This window comes from Balaenoptera acutorostrata, chromosome 1, assembly GCF_949987535.1.
Source record: "Balaenoptera acutorostrata chromosome 1, mBalAcu1.1, whole genome shotgun sequence".
In the NCBI taxonomy this organism is placed as follows: Eukaryota; Metazoa; Chordata; class Mammalia; order Artiodactyla; family Balaenopteridae; genus Balaenoptera; species Balaenoptera acutorostrata.
The window spans coordinates 160,897,033-160,918,221 of NC_080064.1; the positions used below are offsets into that span (position 1 = coordinate 160,897,033).

At 39.9% G+C, this 21,189-nt stretch overlaps 1 protein-coding gene across 6 annotated transcripts in view; it reads right to left on the reverse strand.

Annotated features, from left to right (window-relative positions):
* Positions 1 to 21,189, reverse strand: part of LOC130707487 (cyclin-Y-like protein 1) — a 184,873-nt gene that overhangs the window by 21,266 nt on the left and 142,418 nt on the right. For 3 of the 6 annotated variants that reach the window (XM_057542106.1, XM_057542102.1, XM_057542112.1), the window contains exons 5-7: positions 3,675 to 3,749; positions 1,754 to 1,788; positions 348 to 391 (exon numbers count right to left, since the gene is read on the reverse strand). In XM_057542106.1, coding sequence (XP_057398089.1) covers positions 348 to 391; positions 1,754 to 1,788; positions 3,675 to 3,749 — 154 coding nt within the window. Of the gene's footprint in view, positions 1 to 347; positions 392 to 1,753; positions 1,789 to 3,674; positions 3,750 to 12,865; positions 13,105 to 21,189 lie in introns of those variants that run through there. The other 3 variants (XM_057542126.1, XM_057542113.1, XM_057542117.1) reach the window with 3 other exon arrangements.

The following is a 21,189-nucleotide window of genomic DNA, read 5'->3' on the forward strand; positions in this document are numbered from 1 at the left end:
CAAAGAGTAGGCCCAGCTCACCGCAACCAGAGAAAGCCCACGTGCAGAAACCAAGACCCAATGCAGCCAAAAAATAAATAAATAAAATAAAATATAAGGATGCTTTAAAAAAAAACAAAACAAAACAGGAAGAAGGAATTGATGGGAGTGATAAAAACTCAGGAGCAAATGAAAACTTGAAATTAAATCAGTGAAAAAAAGAATGACAGGATATAAGAGAACTCTATAAATTGAAAATAAGGTAGACAAAACAATATATTCAATAGAAGGATTAGAGCACAGTCAAGGAAATCTCCAGGAAGCAGGACAAAAAGACAAAATGCAAAGCAGGAGGGGAAAAAAGTTACCGATCTGGTAAGTCTAAGACTTCCAACATCCGAATAATAGGAACCTGGAAGAAAAAAACAGAATATCAAAGAAACACACAAAAAAGGTCTATACCAAACCAAATTATGAAATTTCAAAATCCCAGGGAGAGGGAAGGTACTAAAAGGTTCCCGAGAAGGAAGGGATGGGGGGAAATGACTAAAATCGGTAATGTACAATGTACCATACAATGTCAACAGGTTTAAGAGCAACAGTGTAAATGAGAAGATGAGAGGGAAGTGTCTTTAGAACTGCAAAAATTAGTTTCAACTGAGAATTCTATACTTTCTCAAATAGAAGGAGTTTCAGAGAGGCTAGATCTCTATAAACTTTCTGCCCATGTGCCCTTTTCCCACGAAAATGTGCTCCAGTAAAACAAGGAAGTATAACAAGACAAGAGGGAAACAGAATCTAGGACATAGGGGATCCAACATAAGAGAGCAGAGATATGTGAGATCCCAGATGACTTCACACAGATATCCCAGGAAAAGAGGCATAGAGCAGGCCTAGGGGAACACTAGTCTATATGGGAGTAGGAAGACAAAAGATCGGGGAAAAGTGTCTCCAAGAAAAAAATGGAACAGATGTGGCTTAGTAGACGGAAAATATTTTTGATAGGCATGTGACAAATGTTCAAACATTTGGGGAAAAAAATAGCTGTTAGAAAACAGGCAAGTGAATATAGTCAGGAAATTAATTCCACAGAAAAAATGAAGAATGTGAAAGCAGGGAGACCAGGCAGGGAGCTACTTACTGCATGTGGCTGTGTGAGATCACGTTGGCTAGGAAAAGGGGGTTGGGTTATCCTAGAGAAGTGCAGAAGGGCTCCAATTTCATTAATATTGAAGAAGAAGAATGAAGGGTGTGCAAGGAGGAGGCACAGTCAGAGAACTATATGGCTCAGCAGTGCACAATATTTGCAGAGTCGTAGTAATGTAAACATTGATTCTGATGTAATAAAAACTGATACATGTTGAGGGAACACAGGGAGGGAAATAACGTCATGGTGGACCGAAGAAGCTAAGCTTTCACCTGCTATGACAAGAAGTCAATGGACAGTGCTAAAAATTAACTTACCTGTTATACTTTTATTACTTTGGTTAAAAAATAAGATCAAAAAAATAAGGCAAAAGAATTTAAGGCAGATCTTTATACTACAACCATATTAGTGAAATTTAACTGAAATGTCAGAACCCTTAAAAAATGGGCACTACTAAGTCAAAGACTTTCCTGAATACATTTGATAATTAGGAAAATAGAGATTTAGAAAATCTACCAAAAAGAGGTCCATGCTAACAGTATTGGATCCATCATATTTTTAGGAATCATGGCAGACATATTTTTAATTCAAACTATTAATTTCTTAACTTTTCAACTGTTTACTTACATGGTTTAAAGGGTTGCTCTTCGTCTTTTCCCGCACTAAGAATAAAAAAAATTAACTGATGAATTCTGATACAAATGCCATAGAAAAATAAAAGTAGTCACTAATTATTTGACGGATTACCAATAACACAATGAGATAAAATTCCATTCTATTTTTTAAAATAATTTCCAACAAAATATATAATTTAAATCACCCAGCAAGATGAGTCCTATAAATAAAATCTAAAAACTTAGTTTCACTTTTTTGACCTAATAGATATTCTGTATTAGGTACAAATGAAAGACTCCCCATTTACAAAAGAAAAGGACAAAGCAAATTAGGCCAGGTGAGAAACTTAGCTAATAAAAAAATTTACCTGCTGCATAGCTGAACTACTAGCCAGGAGTATTTTCTAATTCTTCATTTACACACAGCTTACTTTAATTACCACCATCTACAGATGACAACTCTAAGAACCAGTTTCTGGCCAGGCACTCATCTCCGAACGCACCAGTATCTCTGGAAGCATCCTGAACCACTTAATGGTAACCTACTCAAATACCTTACTGAAAAAATACACAACTGGAAAGTAATCTATGTTAAACGTAAATTTTAAAATGAGTGTGCTGACCTAAATGAACATATCTACAGCACACAAAACTGTTTTGCTCCAACAAAGGCCAGAAGAATAAAAGCCTGAAGAGGGTCTTAGGCCACACTCTTGCTCACATTGCCTCCTTTAACTCCAGACAGGCATCACAGGCACGGATTCCTTAAGGCTGAAGAGAGAGACAGGCATGGGACAGCTTTTCTTTTACTGTCTCCAGAGCCCCTCTACATGTGAGCAGCTCATGGCTCTGGAAGAAACTGAGAAATAGAGCAATCCTAACCAGAAATGAGTGGCTCAAGTACACACACTAGAAAAATGCAAGTTAGAAACCCCAGGAGCTTCCAGGTTGGTGAACACGTAGTACCCTTGCAGGGGGCATCAAAGCTCTGTGCCCTGTCCCCATGCCTGGCCCTATGCATCTCTTCCATCTGGCTGTTCCTGAGTTATATCCTTTTATAAAAACCAGTGATCTAACGGAAAAAAACAAAAAGCAAAACAACAACAACAAAAAACCAAACCTCCGTTTTTTATTGTGCTGCTTCACTTTAAATATTATGGAATGTTCACTTCTTGTATTCCTGCTCTCGTAATCAACTGAAAAACTTGGTCACGTATGGCTCTTTAGCAAATAAACTAGGATTTAACATAACATTAAGGAAGACAGGCAGGCAAGCAGGAGTGCAAAAAATTCTACGGTTCTGATTCTCATCTTAAAACAAGGAGGACACAGGAAATTTATCTGAGTTTCACATGCTGAGGATAATCTTCTGGAAAACCCCATATGGCATGTTGCTCTTATTACCCTGGCACAGCACTACATTAGGATGAGAAAGTTTTGAATAGCTTAAAAGTTCTGAGTAGCAGAAATCTGGATGTGAGATAGGCTCGTCTGGTTGAACACTGTGTAAAACAGGGCCAGAATCACAAGGCTCAATTCCCATATATAACAACTGATTTTTCTGATTTGATCAAATGAAAACCTAACTGTGACCTAAACCCTATCATTTGTCTTTAACATATGTGCTCTTCGGAGCAAGGGGAAAAGGACAAAGTAGCATGCAGAAATAGACCACATCTAAATCATGTGGCCAGTTGACTATGTTGATAAAGAGGTGGCAAAATGTATAAACAGATAGTCTAAGTGTTCTCCTCCCTAAAACACTGACAACTAAAGGAAACTGTATCATCAACATATTAAAATAAGACAAGTGAATACATAAAAAGAGTGAAACATTTAAACCACTGTAAGAGTTTTTCTAAATACCTCCTATAATACACAAAACAAAAACAGTTTTCACTCTTTTTCTCAGGGAAAAAAAAGCATTGCCTTACCCTCTGTTTGAGATTTGCTCAGACAAACTGTGCTTGACCTTGGGTGGTCAGAAGGGTTTGGTTCCAAAGCTAAGTCTGTATAGGAAGAAGAGAAAAAGGTGTGGTGATTTAGTTGAGTAGAAAAATACATGATTTTAAAGATAGCTACACATTGATTGAAACCACTTTTAATAGTCTTGAGAAGAGCTTTTAGTAATGACAAAAAGGCAATTTTAGTAAAGGCACAATATAAAAATCCTATTGGGAAACAGCAAAATTGTAGAAACTCTCCATACATGTGGAATAAAACCATGGCTATGTCTTAGACTTCTTTAACTTGCACCTAAATCATCTATGCCATTTTTAGATGAATCATATATGTGACTCCCCTCCTATTTATCAATTAAAAATTCAGTCACCCTCTTTTAAAGCTGATATTACTAGCACATTCCAGGAACAGTCTCAAGAAGCAAGTTATGCTGTGGCCAACTACTGTCAGATACCAGCTCAATATATCAAATATGCCAAAACGAAGTGAGTTGCTTTTGGCAAATGTTCTTCAGACAATCAAATGGCTAATTCTAACTCCATTCAACAAATGAACTCATCTAATTGGCTGTGGTTTATCTGGGGGCTATTCATCATGGCAGATTTAAGAGGACTACATAAAAGTTCAATGTTCTAATCTATAGGAACACTTCCATGATAGTGATTTTTAACTTTGCCCTCTATTTCCAAAGCTAAACTCACTTCTTCATTCCACGCTGCGTGATTAATTTGGGGCTTCAATAAGAGTACTTTCTGGAGCAGATCATAGGGCTACTAGAAAAAAATTTTGGCCACACCTACACGAAAAGGTGGGTCTGCCTGTAGCCCACCTTGCACCAAGGTGGGATAGCGTCTTCTATTTAGGCAGAAATACAAAACAAGCACAAGCTACCACACAGGATAGTAAGGTTGTTGTTTAAAACAAACAAACAAACATAAAAGCCCTATGACACTTCCTCAGCAAAGTCCATCTCAAACCATTTAACCAATCTTTTAAGAAACTGGACCAAGATTCAGATAAAGAGTAATGGTTAAGGCAATTATTTCCCAAACCACATAATAACTGATCTGTTTTTGAAAGATGGCTTTGATGGTCAAAGTGAAATACAAATATATCCCTGCCTCTGAGAGAATCCAAAGAATACACACATTGATATATTAAAAACTAATTAGTCTAGTAGTGAATTCTGTCTAACCCAGCATTCCACAAATGTATCTACCTAGAATCCCCTTTTCCCACCCAGAAAGAATTTTGCACGAACAGTAATTTTGGACTTCCCGTTTTAACAGGAATCTGAGCCATCCATTTTAATGTCATTGCCAGCACTAGTAATTTACAGAGCTAAACCAACTGCTTTGTTCTTCATGAAAATTCCTTCACTGAATTTGAAGTTTATCAAGCTGCTTTTGGAGAAAATATTCTATTCAACATTTTTATGTAAAAGACCCATAGAATTATTTTAAAGTTTTTTTCTCCTACATATTTGAAAAACTAAGACAATGGGAAAATAAATTATTTCAGCTGTACACAAAATGGCAGGCAGAGACTTTTACAGCTGCCTCTAACCTATAGCTTCCGAAAGAATTCATGACTACTTACCTATACCAAAAAGAAAGTAAATAGACTACATTTGAATCTAAAAAATAAGCAGAAATGTTTGCAAAGTAGCTGTATTATTTATCAGTGTCTATGGCATGGTAAAACTTAACAATTTTCAATGGAATTCCAGGAAAATTAAGTGCCAGAATCAAAGAGAAGCAAGCTTTAACACACACACACACACACACACACACACACACACACACACACACACACACACACACCCGCCAAACCAAGATGTGCTACTACAGATCTAAATACAAAAATCAAGAAGGCTGGGATAAAAGAAATGACAACATGCAAAAAAAAAAAGTAAACTTAGCCCAAGTGACCAGAAAAAAGCTGGCACTCTCCCTACTCTATCCTAGGGGGTTCAAAGGTAGGCACAGGACCCAGGACCGGCCAATCAATCACAGCTGTCCTGGGACTTCCCAAGAAAAGAGAAAGGCAGAACTGTACTCTAGGATCCTTAGCTAGTCTTGAGCTGCTGGACACTCCCCTTGCTATCATGAGGGGAAAGGCTTTTCAGGAGACATCAACAGAGGAGAGCAGAACTGAGGAGATCATTTAACTCCTGGGTCAAGTAGTGCTTAACTCTGTGATGTTCTTTTAACTTGCAACTGAAGGAGACCTGGTTAATCAGCAGTACTGATGATCACACTAAAGGTGGGGAAAGGTAAAAGTCACTTGCTCATTCCTTTAACAAATATCATGAACAAAAATCTGCATGAGACAAAACGATGCTCTGTTTAAAAATTACACACAACCATTCACAATCATTAACACACAATGATTCACAACCGTTACTTTTAGTTGCTTTTCTTATACGTTAAAAAAAGCTCTAATTAGTGTACAATTTATGTCTTCTTGTTACTAACAAGCGCTCTCCACCCCACTGTTGCATATTTATTGTCTAATGAATACACACTGGCCCGTCAAGTGTTATTCCTATACTGGACTTAGCCAATCCCCTATTGCTGGGGATTGGTGCTTACAAAGTTCTATTCTTAAAATATTAGGAGGAAAATCTTCATGTACATAGTTTTTTAAAATAATGGTTTTATCTCCTTAGCAAAGATCTTCGGAAGTGGAATGACTAAGCCAAAAGGTTAGATCACTTTCACGGCTCCATGTACAATGCTAAATTGCTTCCTAAAGAAGGTGGGGGGCACATTAGGGTATAATGCTACCAATCATCACATTTTGAGTTCCTACCCTTGCTTTGGATACTTGAAAAAAAAAAAAAATTCCTACTGATATGAATGAGGAACCTCACTGTAGATCTAATTTGTATTTCTTTTGATTACACAGTTTGACCATTTTCCCACAGTTATCAGTGTCATTTCCACTTTGGTGAGTTGGCCTATCATTTGAATGTACTGTAAACACCAGGGCCCTACTGCTGTCAGTTTGCATGAGGTTTTCAGAAAATATTAATCTTTTGTTTATAGCCTATATAACTAACAATTTTCTATATAACTTGCACTTTTTGCTAATGAAAAATACCACATCACTATCTTATAGAATGGACATGTGAGCCATTAGACAGTAAACTCATACATACACACAATATTTCTGCACTTCCCATTAACTATCTTCCCAAGAGCCTAAGGAGACTATGATAAAACCTACCACACTCTTCACTATCACAAAGGTAAGACTGCCGACTATTAAGCAAAGCTTTACCACCCACCATCCCTCTCATCCCTCTCCCCACCACATGCACACACAGTAATTTAGAGACTTCAGGAAATTACTGTGCATTCAGGAAATTACATGGATTCTTCTGAAAGTTATTTCTTTAGAAACCTCTAAGAATGTTTTACCCAGGAGAAATATTCTTGAGCTCATGATTAGGGGTTATGATTAAAACTGTATTTTAAGACCCATCATTTTTGTATTATCAATTTAAATTGCAACTTATTTGACAGCATGATAGGTCGGTGTAGAAAAAGTATGATTAAAAAAAAATTAAACTCGGTCTTAATGTAAACATTCCTCAGAGGAAACCTGTAAAACACCACCAACACTGAATACTGTTTTTCCTCCAATCTAAGATTCTACCAGTTGTTAAGATCCATCTCAATTGCAGTTGTTAAAAGTGTGAAAACATAGGCAACTTAGAACAAATGAAATGCATTACTGAAGGCTAAAAGTGTTAAAACTATGCTATCAAACTGTCGATAAATGATTTTTCCTTGTTAAGATATTAGAGGGAGAGGGAAGTGACCAAGAAAGCATCTGACAGAAGCAGCATATTTCAGAAAGCGATTAATATCAACATATTGATTTCAATAGATTCCAAAGAAACAGGCGACGTCAGCAGTTTCTGGGCAGCTGCTGAGCACCAGTTTACTTAACGGTAACCACTGCGTTTACTGACCTGCCCGAGCATCCCTACAGTGCACAGTGTAGTAGCTTTATGGCTCATGATACAAACATTACAATCTTTACAATTACCATGTAAACTGATGATTTCATCTCTTTGAGTCCACACTTGCCACCGCAGTCAGGGAGTTCCTGCCAGCCAGCCCTGAGCTGGGCTGCCTCACCAGCGGGTACACAGCAGGCTCCTGCACCTGCCAGGCTACTGCTCACCCAAGCCTTGATCCTGCTTTCCTAGCTTCTGACAATCCTGGCTTCCAAACTTCCCAGCTCTGGTTTCCAACTGCTTCTGTACCTGCCTCTACCCTGGTTCTCAGTTTTGCCTTATTTTAATCCTCAATCAGTGTTACAGTGATCATGACTGAGAGGTGACACATAGGTAAGTACACCTGGCTTTATATATTTCTAAAGAGTACTTTACTCAGTTTCTTGGACTTTTAAGAACCTTTCTGGGTTGCAAGTTACCTTCATTTCATTTCACGTTATGCAGTGTTACTGTTTTAACTCTTAAGTTTTATTACTTTCATACACTAAACCAACAACAACAAAAAAGGGTGAGAAAAAAGGTAGTATTCCAAAGAAGCTCACATAATGTCAACAATAAATTCTGTTCCTATATGCCATGCATTTGGAATTTACAGTCCTACTCTCTATCAATACTCATTTTTAAAACCTTGGACAACTCAATTTATACCTAAGAGAAGAATTCCTACACTACCTAACTCAGAACATGGTGAGAATCAAATGAAATGCAAGAGCAATCTATATACTACAGCCTATTTTAGACCCTTATTAATATCGCTTTTTTGTTCAAGCCACTGTTGGCTCTCACCTGAGCCACCGCACCAGCCTCCTAACTGGTCTCCCTCTCTGCTTCCTTCCACCCTTACAGTCTATTCTCACACAGTAGCTGGTCTGATCTCCCTCCACCCTCTCTACCCCCCTTCCCTTTTTCTAAGAATTAACATCATTCCCCTGCATATAATCCTTCAATGGTTTCCCATGACAATTAGACTAAAATTCATATTTTTCTGTCAAGGCCCACTAGGCATACAAGGTCTTAATCCCCCATATTCCTCCTGGCATTCATTCACTCAGCTGCAGCCACCCATCTTTCTGTCCTTGGCACGCATCAAGCATATTCCCTTCTTAGGAACTGCACAGAAGCCTCTTCTCCCACAGCCTCACATGGCTCTCTTAGGACTGCTCATGGGTCGCTTAAGGAGAGAAGCTGTCTTTAACCACCCCTTGTAAAACTGTCCTCCTCCCCAGCCCATTACACCTTCATTTTCTTTCTTAGTGTTCTCACCTGATGTTATTCTTGTGTCGTCAGCCCCCAGGCACCTCTAGAAAGTAAGGACCTGAGTTAGGATACGGGTTTTGTCTTGTCTAACCACTGTTTGTCCTGCCTCTGGAATGGTGCCTAATAATCATGTTTCAGTGTACCCAAAACCAGTTAAGTTTCTCCCAATTTTCCCACATCATCTAAGATTTCTTCTAATGCTCTCTTTTGATGTGTTTGTCACCTAAGACCAGAGTTAATTTCAGATCTCTTAGAGTAGTAGTTTAGTTACTCAGAATCAAAGACACAAGACAGGTTACCAAGAACCACGAAAACCTAAAAGAGGAAATCTAATGTTCAGTGAAAAATCAATGGTAACTTTAATTTGGGAAAAGAACATTTAATGTTAAAATACCTTTACTACAAAATGACTCACCCTATGAATTTAATGAAGTCGTAAGACAAAGTGTACAATCAGAATGCTATAGGGAAGTATCAATACAATGCATCAGTTTTTATCTGTGTCCCCTGAATAAAGCATTATAATGGGATTATAAAAGATGCTCAACCATAAAGGCTGGGTAAATGAATTATGCTCCAACCATTCGATGGCACAGTAAACAGTTGGTAAAAGGCAGGCTGTAGAGCTATGCGCAGTTGCATGGAAATACATCACCCTGGAGCACTCTCTAGGTGTCAGCACAGTTCCAGGAGCTTCATGTCGTTACTTTTCTTTATAACAGAAAGTTACAAAGTGGCACAGAAAGAACAATCCCATCTTTGTAAAATAAACACAATGTTATGTTTATATGCATACAAAAGGTTCAGGAAGAATCAACACCAAAATAGTAATAAAAATTCTGGATATTCTGAGTGTGAGTGAAGGACTTTTCTGTGTTTTCTAAATCTTTTACATCAAATGTTTATTAATACTGTCACCAAAAAAAGGAAAGATCTGTCGCTCAGAGGTTTTTCCACATCATATTGCCAATTCCTTCCCTACCCACTCTTCAGGGGGATGGGAGGTAGGGGTCACTTGAGAGAGCACCTTTCACCAGAAAATTAGCAAAGCTCCTAAGGTCAGAACATAAAGGCTGTATGAAAAGTTGATGAATAAAAATAAAATCAGATAATAGGACCGTAGCATCTTATTTTCTATTATGACACTACCATCAGTTATATTAGATATACTGTTAAAGACAAAGTAGTAAACAATTCTTTTGAGTCTATCTGAAATCTATACTACGTTCTTAGGAGTTACTTTTTTGAGATGGCTTGAAGAAATCATGTTCTTCTCCAATGTTTCTGAAGAACAAGACAGAGCATCATTTATGTACGATTTTCTCTAAGTAACCAAATAATTCTTCACTGTAGAAAAGCCAAAATGTTTTATATCTGAGTAGGTATTTCTCAGTTTCCAGGGAAACTGATACAAAATTGTCTGAAATAAAGACATTAAGAGCAAACTTCCAATGTGCCTGTGCTTTATATTTGGTGTTCTGACCTTGTTTCTATGGAAACTTAATTAATAGGCAAATGCTGAAATTGAGGTTTCTCTTATCACTTTATTGAATGCCCCCCCAAAAAGACAAATTGAAATGAAATTTTAACAATCATGTTAAACATAAAAAGGTAAATTCTGTACTCATGAACTCTATTTTTCCAGTTCCTGATTTAGCACTCCTTCCTTATCATACATAGTCGTATGCTAAATGCTTAGTACCTTACCTGCCCGCTTACCAGCTTCCCCTAATGTCCCTCTGTCCAGGGCATTCTCGGCTTCAATTGGATTTCACCAGAACAAACTCTTTAAATTATATCAACGTGTTTACCTGACTGATAAATTTAGGCTATTTCATGACTTCTACTTTTATTCATATCCATTGCAATGTATGTACAGACAGAGAATGGAGAGGTAAATGTTGCTTCTGAGTTGTGTACAATAAACTGGAATGGCAATAATCAAAACTGGAGTATGCTGAGATAGGCCTAACTTATGGATAAATTATAAAATATAAGGTGCACTCTAAACAGTTTCTTAAGCATCCCAAGAACTGAATTTGGCATATCTACCACCTCCCAAGTCTGTCTCTTTTGTTCAGTAGCTGTGTTACACAGTCATTTCAGATCTCTAAGTCTTGGCTTCTTCATCGGCAACAGAGGGAGAATATATACGGGCCTTATTTGTAGATGGAAGGGCCAAGTGAAATACACAAGAAAATGCATTGTAAATCTTAAAAGAATTCTATAAAGGTCCAATTTTCGTCTCTCATCCTACATTAGCCAACTACTAACTGTTTTTAAAAATCATTTAGAGGCTTACCTTATAGCAACAAGCAGAGCAGTTTTCACAAGTACTTACATGCTTTGTGTTTAAAGCTACAATTAATTCACATAATTTGTTCATTCTTTCACAATATCTAACTATTCTGAAAAGGGAGTACTCTCCACTTACAAAGCCACGTCCATCATAAGGGTGAATCCACAGGCTTAATTATTCTAACTTTTAAAGAAATTAAATAAACCCAACTAAAATTTAAATAGAAGAGCTGTAAGACATTTCGTCTATGAAATAATGAAATAATCTCTGGCATTTAAATGAAACAAATGGGCCAGTGGGGCTTTAACATCTTTATGATACAATGTTTTATACTTCAAAGAACAGTCTTTATTAAAGTGCCACTATGCTACCCAGAAATTTTTTTTTTTAACCTAGAGCCATCCCTTTCCAAAATTCTAGAGGCAAAAATCAAACATTTCCTCTCTTCTCTCTCTCCTCTCCTCCCCGACAACACCCACCCCCAGCCACTTAGCCTTCAGAACTTTTACCTGAACATTCTTAAAGTTAAATAGTATTCTACTGGGGGGGGGGGCGGAGGAGGGAGCCATGGAGACATTTTTCTGCAGGATGGATGTGGTATGTTAACTCCCAAACCTTTATATTACAAATGACAATCTGAAGTTGTTTTTTCTCCTTTGAAACTTCTGTCCAGCAGTCTCAGGAACCACCTCACCCCTCCCTTAGAACAGGCAACGTGCAAAAGAAGTCGGTTAAGGCTGTGCAGCTGAAGACATACTTGTGTCAAAGTGGGAATTTAAAAGTAATCAGAACTCCATGGGGTCTCCTTTGGTAAAAAAAAAAAACCCAACAACTATTCTCTGCAGCCGTGGCAGTAACGTTTCACACCGTTCACAGTTATTTTAAGCCCCTCTCCCACCATTTTCTTTCCTATCGTGTTCAAATTATAGTTAGAAGAGATAAAGTAGCTTCTATCAGGGCGACTGAAAACATTAAAATCCAAAGAATTTTAGTTAAGAACACCATACTGACTCTGTCCATCTCTATTTTGAATTTAAATGACAAATCCTCTAATGTTTGTCTTAATTGTCTCGAGTATCAACTACCTTAACGAATAGAAGTCTATCATCAGGCCCTTACCTAGTTCCTTCGCTTAGGTACCATCTGGATAGGGAGACGGGATGGATACGCCGAAGTTAGAGTATTTAAGTTTTCATTAAGAAAAGAGAGAATACACCAGAAAGTCTCTGCTAAGTCCCACGAGATGTTAAATAGAACCACGAACAGGAAGGGCCGCGGATTAGAGGGTCTCAGGCCGGGCTGGGAAATGGGAACGGGGGAAAGAATTGGGCATTCGGGTAGGGAAGAGGGAAGGAGACTGGCCGGACGCGACTGGTAAAGAATAAGGGGTGGGGATGCCAAGCAGAGCCAGCCTTCGTCCCCGGTGCCCAGCCCTGGGAGAGCCAACTCCGGGCAAGAAGGAGCCCTAGGCGGCGTCTCCCTCCCGGGGGACCCTGGGGGCGGTGGAGGCCAGAGGTAAGCCCGAGAGCAGACGGCGCCGACCCCGCGAGGGGCGAGGCGCGCCCGCCGCTTCTTACCTTCGGGCATCTCCCGGTCGCTGATGTGCTGCAGGTGGTGGCCTTCGCCACCTGCGAAATCCAACTCGGCGGGTTCCACGGTAGCCGCCGCCGGAGCTACTGCCACCGCGTTCCCGGCCGCCGCCTTGTAGACCTCAAACTCGTAGTCCGGCTTCGCTGACCCCCTGCGCCGGCCCACCTTGGGGCTGGCATTGGGGCACAGGCAACAAGACAGCGAGTTCCCCATGGGGCGCCTTCACTCCTCGCCGCCGCCTCCGCTCGTCCCCCGACTCCGCTGAGCTCAGAAGCCGCCCCCTCCCCCAACAATGGCGCGGCGGGCACTGGCAGCCCCGGGCTATGCCGGGGCTGTGCCGCACATGCAGACGCGACTTCGCCCGCCGCTCTCCTGTCCGCCCAGCCGCCGGGCCCCGGGCAGGGGCCCGGCCCCGGCCGCACCCCCGCCGCCGCCGCCTCCCCGGAGCCAACTAGTCTGTGAGGGCGGTGACCAGACCGGCTTATTTAAAAGGGGTGGGAACCAGACAAGCGCTGAGACGCGCAACCACTGCAGGGAGAGAGCGCAGCCGGAGCTCCTCCTCCTTCCGCCGCCGCCTCCCAACTGAAAGTAGCTGGCTCGGCTGGCCCTTGCCTACCGGAATGTGTCCTTCGGTCACCTGGTTACGACGGACCAATCACGACCAGAGTTCCCTCAGAGCGCAGGCATGTGACTCACAATGCCCCGCCCCCGCCCGCGGCTGCCCCGCCCCCCAAGCGGCGCGCCCCGGACTCTGGTTTCCATTCATCTCTCGCGCTCCGAGCTTTCCGGTCCTGTGGGAAGCGCCGCGTTTGTTTTTTTTTTTTTTTTTTGTTTTTTGTTTTTTTGTTTTTTTATACTGCAGGTTCTTATTAGGCATCAGTTTTATACACATCAGTGTATACATGTCAATCCCAATCGCCCAATTCAGCACACCACCATCCCCACCTCACCGCAGTTTTCCCCCCTTGGTGTCCATATGTCCATTCTCTACATCTGAGTCTCAACTTCTGCCCTGCAAACTGGCTCATCTGTACCATTTTTCTAGGTTCCACATACATGCATTAATATACGATATTTGTTTTTCTCTTTCTGACTTACTTCACTCTGTATGACAGTCTCTAGATCCATCCACGTCTCAACAAATGACTCAATTTTGTTCCTTTTTATGGCTGAGTAATATTCCATTGTATATATGTACCACAACTTCTTTATCCATTCGTCTGTTGATGGGCATTTAGGTTGCTTCCATGACCTGGCTATTGTAAATAGTGCTGCAATAAACATTCGGGTGCATGTGTCCTTTTGAATTACGGTTTTCTCTGGGTATATGCCCAGTAGTGGGATTGCTGGGTCATATGGTAATTCTATTTTTAGATTTTTAAGGAACCTCCATATTGTTCTCCATAGTGGCTGTATCAATTTACATTCCCACCAACAGTGCAAGAGGGTTCCCTTTTCTCCACACCCTCTCCAGCATTTGTTGTTTGTAGATTTTCTGATGATGCCCATTCTAACAGGAGTGAGGTGATACCTCATTGTAGTTTTGATTTGCATTTCTCTAATAATTAGTGATGTTGAGCATCTTTTCATGTGCTTCGTGGCCGTCTGTATGTCTTCTATGGAGAAATGTCTATTTAGGTCTTCTGCCCATTTTTGGATTGGGGTGTTTGTTTCTTTGATATTGAGCTGAATGAGCTGTTTATATATTTTGGAGATTAATCCTTTGTCCGTTGATTCATTTGCAAATATTTTCTCCCATTCTGAGGGTTGTCTTTTTGTCTTGTTTATGGTTTCCTTTGCTGTGCAAAAGCTTTGAAGTTTCATTAGGTCCCACTTGTTTATTTTTGTTTTTATTTCCATTACTCTAGGAGGTGGATCAAAAAAGATCTTGCTGTGATTTATGTCAAAGAGTGTTCTTCCTATGTTTTCCTCTAAGAGTTTTATAGTGTCCAGTCTTATATTTAGGTCTCTAATCCATTTTGAGTTTATTTTTGTGTATGGTGTTAGGGAGTATTCTAATTTCATTCTTTTACATGGAGCTGTCCAGTTTTCCCAGCACCACTTATTGAAGAGACTGTCTTTTCTCCATTGTATATCTTTGCCTCCTTTGTCATAGATTAGTTGACCATAGGTGCGTGGGTTAATCTCTGGGCTTTCTATCTTGTTCCATTGATCTATGTTTCTGTTTTTGTGCCAGTACCATATTGTCTTGATTACTGTAGCTTTGTAGTATAGTCTGAAGTCAGGGAGTCTAATTCCTCCAGCTCCATTTTTTTGCCTCAAGACTGCTTTGGCTATTCGGGGTCTTTTGTGTCTCCATACAAATTTTAAGATGATTTGTTCTAGCTCCGTAAAAAATGCCATTGGTAATTTGATAGGGATTGCATTGAATCTGTAGATTGCTTTGGGTAGTATACTCATTTTCACAATGTTGATTCTTCCAATCCAAGAACATGGTATATCTCTCCATCTGTTGGTATCATCTTTAATTTCTTTCATCAGTGTCTTATAGATTTCTGCATACAGGTCTTTTGTCTCCCTAGGTAGGTTTATTCCTAGGTATTTTATTCTTTTTGTTGCAATGGTAAATGGGAGTGTTTCCATAATTTCTCTTTCAGATTTTTCATCATTAGTGTATAGGAATGCAAGAGATTTCTGTGCATTAATTTTGTAACCTGCAACTTTACCATATTCATTAATTAGCTCTAGCAGTTTTCTGGTGGCAGTTTTAGGATTCTCTATGTATAGTATCATGTCATCCGCAAACAGTGACAGTTTTACTTCTTCTTTTCCAATTTGTATTCCTTTTATTTCTTTTTCTTGTCTGATTGCCGTGGCTAGGACTTCCAGAACTATGTTGAATAATAGTGGTGAGAGTGGACGTCCTTGTCTCGTTCCTGATCTTAGAGGAAATGCTTTCAGTTTTTCACCATTGAGAATGATGTTTGCTGTGGGTTTGTCATATATGGCCTTTATTATGTTGAGGTAGGTTCCCTCTATGCCCACTTTCTGGAGAGTTTTTATCAGAAATGGGTGTTGAATTTTGTCAAAAGCTTTTTCTGCATCTATTGAGATGATCATATGGTTTTTATTCTTCAATTTGTTAATATGGTGTATCACATTGATTGATTTGCGTATATTGAAGAATCCTTGCATCCCTGGGATAAATCCCACTTGATCGTGATGTATGATCCTTTTAATGTGTTGTTGGATTCTGTTTGCTAGTATTTTGTTGAGGATTTTTGCATCTATATTCATCAGTGATATTGGTCTGTAATTTTCTTTTTTTGTAGTGTCTTTGTCTGGTTTTGGTATCAGGGTGATGGTGGCCTCATAGAATGAGTTTGGGAGTGTTCCTTCTTCTGCAATTTTTTGGAAGAGTTTGAGAAGGATGGGTGTTAGCTCTTCTCTAAATGTTTGAGAGAATTCACCTGTGAAGCCATCTGGTCCTGGACTTTTGTTTGTTGGAAGATTTTTAATCACAGTTTCAATTTCATTACTTGTGATTGGTCTGTTCATATTTTCTGTTTCTTCCTGATTCAGTCTTGGAAGGTTATACCTTTCTAAGAATTTGTCCATTTCTTCCAGGTTGTCCATTTTATTGGCATAAAGTTGCTTGTAGTAGTCTCTTAGGATGTTTTGTATTTCTGCGGTGTGTGTTGTAACTTCTCCTTTTTCGTTTCTGATTTTATTGATTTGAGTCCTCTCCCTCTTTTTCTTGATGAGTCTGGCTAATGACTTATCAATTTTGTTTATCTTCTCAAAGAACCAACTTTTAGTTTTATTGATCTTTGCTATTGTTTTCTTTGTTTCTATTTCATTTATTTCTGCTCTGATCTTAATGATTTCTTTCCTTCTGCTAACTTTGGGTTTTGTTTGTTCTTCTTTCTCTAGTTTCTTTAGGTGTAAGGTTAGATTGTTTACTTGAGATTTTTCTTGTTTCTTTAGGTAGGCTTGTATAGCTATAAACTTCCCTCTTAGAACCGCTTTTGCTGCATCCCATAGGTTTTGGGTCGTCGTGTTTTCATTGTCATTTGTCTCTAGGTATTTTTTTTATTTCCTGTTTGATTTCTTCAGTGATCTCTTGGTTATTTAGTAACGTATTGTTTAGCCTCCATGTGTTTGTCTTTTTTACGTTTTTTTCCCTGTAATTCATTTCTAATCTCATAGCGTTGTGGTCAGAAAAGATGCTTGATATGATTTCAATTTTCTTAAATTTACTGAGGCTTGATTTGTGACCCAAGATGTGATCTATCCTGGAGAATGTTCCGTGCGCACTTGAGAAGAACGTGTAATCTGCCGTTTTTGGATGGAATGTCCTATATATATCAATTAAATCTATCTGGTCTATTGTGTCATTTAAAGCTTCTGTTTCCTTATTTATTTTCATTTTGGATGATCTGTCCATTGGTGTAAGTGAGGTGTTAAAGTCCCCCACTATGATTGTGTTACTGTTGATTTCCTCTTTTATAGCTGTTAGCAGTTGCCTTATGTATTGAGGTGCTCCTATGTTGGGTGCATATATATTTATAATTGTTATATCTTCTTCTTGGATTGATCCCTGGATCATTATGTAGTGTCCTTCCTTGTCTCTTGTAACATTCTTTATTTTAAAGTCTATTTTATCTGATATGAGTATAGCTACTCCAGCTTTCTTTTGATTTCCATTTGCATGGAATATCTTTTTCCATCCCCTCACTTTCAGTCTGTATGTGTCCCTAGGTCTGAAGTGGGTCTCTTGTAGACAGCATATATATGGGTCTTGTTTTTGTATCCATTCAGCCAGTCTATGTCTTTTGGTTGGGGCATTTAATCCATTCACGTTTAAGGTAATTATCGATATGTATGTTCCTATGACCATTTTCTTAATTGTTTTGGGTTTGTTTTTGTAGGTCCTTTTCTTCTCTTGTGTTTCCCACTTAGAGAAGTTCCTTTAGCATTTGTTGTAGAGCTGGTTTGGTGGTGCTGAATTCTCTTAGCTTTTGCTTGTCTGTAAAGCTTTTGATTTCTCCATCGAATCTAAATGAGATCCTTGCCGGGTAGAGTAATCTTGGTTGTAGGTTCTTCCCTTTCATCACTTTAAGTATATCATGCCACTCCCTTCTGGCTTGCAGAGTTTCTGCTGAGAAATCAGCTGTTAACCTTATGGGAGTTCCCTTGTATGTTATTTGTCGTTTTTCCCTTGCTGCTTTCAGTAATTTTTCTTTGTCTTTAATTTTTGCCACTTTGATTACTATGTGTCTCGGCGTGTTTCTCCTTGGGTTTATTCTGTATGGGACTCTCTGCGCTTCCTGGACTTGGGTGGCTATTTCCTTTCCCATGTTAGGGAAGTTTTCGACTATAATCTCTTCAAATATTTTCTCTGGTCCTTTCTCTCTCTCTTCTCCTTCTGGGATCCCTATAATGCGAATGTTGTTGCGTTTAATGTTGTCCCAGAGGTCTCTTAGGCTGTCTTCATTTCTTTTCATTCTTTTTTCTTTAGTCTGTTCCACAGCAGTGAATTCCACCATTCTGTCTTCCAGGTCACTTATCCGTTCTTCTGCCTCAGTTATTCTGCTATTGATTCCTTCTAGTGTAGTTTTCATTTCAGTTATTGTATTGGTCATCTCTGTTTGTTTGTTCTTTAATTCTTCTAGGTCTTTGTTAATCATTTCTTGCATCTTCTCAATCTTTGCCTCCACTCTTATTCCGAGGTCCTGGATCATCTTCACTATCATTATTCTGAATTCTTTTTCTGGAAGGTTGCCTATCTCCACTTCATTTAGTTGTTTTTCTGGGGTTTTTTCTTGTTCCTTCATCTGGTACATAGCCCTCTGCATTTTCATCTTCTCTGTCTTTCTGTAACTGTGGTTTTTGGTCCACAGGCTGCAGGATTGTAGTTTTTCTTGCTTCTGTTCTCTGCCCTCTGGTGGTTGAGGCTATCTAAGAGGCTTGATGGGAGGCTCTGGTGGTGGGTAGAGCTGACTGTTGCTGTGGTGGTCAGAGCTCAGTAAAAACGCCGCGTTTGTTAATCGAAGCCGTCCTGAGTCAGTGGGCTCTGTAGAAAGCCCCTGTTCGTAAAATGCCAGTTCAGTTAGCAACTCGGTTTCACCGGGTCGACAGTTGACTCATTTGATGTATCGCTCAACGAACTTAGTTTCACCCCAATTTTTGACCGTTTTTTATAACTGAATGCTCCTCCTATCTTGCCTTCCAAAGAGTGTTAGTTTCCACCTACAGTTTAACCATAGCAACCCCCGGGGCCCTGGTCCTACTCTCAATAAAGAGCTGTGGCTGTGTCTTGAATGAGACTCGAGGACACATCACCCCTCCACTTCCTCATCAGTAAATTAGGTACCGAACTCCTCCCTCCCACCTCTGAGGCGCTGGGATTCAGCAACTCGCTTTTCTCGCCTGTTTCTCTCTTCCACGGCAAGAGTTTCCAGGTTTCCCTACTTTAGCCAACAACAACGCATAAAGCACGATTTTCTCATACAAACTTGAGAGTCACAAAGTGAAGTACCACGGTCTTGATTTGATGAAGATGATAACGATAGTTAACATTTGGCAAACACTATGCGCCCGCCCCCGTTCCAAGTGAGGTACTCATTTAACCCTCGGGAACAAAATCCTCAGAAACCTTCATTTTACAGATTTTACAGAAGCTAAGTAACGTTCCCAAGGTCACATGATTGCTCAGGGGTGTGGCCAGGATTTGATCCCTGATTGTGTGGATCCCCAAAGGCACCTTATTGTGATCATCAGAAAATAAAGGTAGAAGTCAAATTTGGTTGGAAGTGGCATAGTGTATCAGGATTTTCTTTTTTTAAGGAGGAGCAATTTTTTGATGTGGATTTTAAAATACTTTCCCTTCATTCAACATTGATTAGTCCCTCCTACATGCCAGGCACCCGTGTGTGAAAAATAGTCCTGCCCTCAGTGACCTCAGGCACGGTGAGAAAACAAAGGCTTAGAAAGCCCAATAGTCTGAGGTCACACTGCTGCAAAGTACTTAAACCTGAAATTCAAACCTAGATCTATTAACCCCAAGTAGATGCTGGGGTAAAGAGCTTGGTTTTCTTCCCAGAAACATGAGAGCCATTGAATGTTGTGAAGTTAAGGAGTCACTATCAGGTGGTTTGTAGTGAGGTCACGCTTGAGAATAAGTAGGACTGATGGAAGCAACAAAACCCATTAAGAGACTTTATATTCATCTAAGAGAGGAGTGAGGGTTCAAACTAAAGGCAGTGGCAGAGATTGGAGTGGAGGGAAAGGATCTGAGGTCATTTGGGAGGTAGAATAGAAGGGCTCAGTGACTAGATATGGAGCGGGAAGGGGAAAAGAGAAGCCAAAATGGCTGCTAGGGTTCTGGCTTAGGGAACTATGTAGAGTGTGGTTACTTTTTCTTAGATAGTGCAGGAAAAGGAAGAGGTTTGGGAAGGAAGATCATTTTGGCTTCTGTTAAGCGGAACATGGAAATGGAGCTCTCTGGTTGAAAGTAAGCCTCTGCAGACTAAGTCCATTTTGTGATATCCCAACTTATGTTTTCAAAAATAACACATTAAATCAATTTAAAAATGTGATTGGGGAAATTCCCTAATGTTGACAGCTAAGAATATCACATTTTTCATGGAGCAACTTGGAATCTATGGTTTTAGTAAATGAGGCATCCTATGTAAAATAAAACTGGTAAATGAGAGCTCTACCCACCACCAGAGCCTCTCATCAAGCCTCTTAGATAGCCTCAACCAGCAGAGGGCAGACAGCAGAAGCAAGAAAAACTACAATCCTGCAGCCTGTGGACCAAGAAACACAGTTAGAGAAAGACAGAGAAGATGAAAAGGCAGAGGGCTATGTACCAGATGAAGGAACAAGAAAAAACCCCAGAAAAACAACTAAATGAAATGGAGATAGGCAACTGCCGTAGACCGGCTGCAGAAAGCTAGAAGTTCCTGGCGGTGAGGGGTAAGGAACTGAAAAGCACCAGTATGGGGTCAGAAGGGCCAAGACAACTGATGGTTGCAAGGCAAGTTTATTCAAAGAGCATGAATGTATATATAGGTTTAGTACGGAACGAATATCAGACAATACATCAGTAAACCTTGTATTTCCACACAATTCTGTCGCCACTATCTATGCGCCACGATCTATGCGCCACTATCTATGCACCACTATCTATGCACCACTATCTATGCGTCAGCATGCCTTATGGGCCATTCTTTGGAGATACAGACTTCCCCCTCAGGGCAGCACGTCCTTCTTCTGGGGAACAACCAGGGGCTCTTAGATGCAGAGCAGGCACCTGGAGCGAAACTGGCCGCAAGCCATTTTC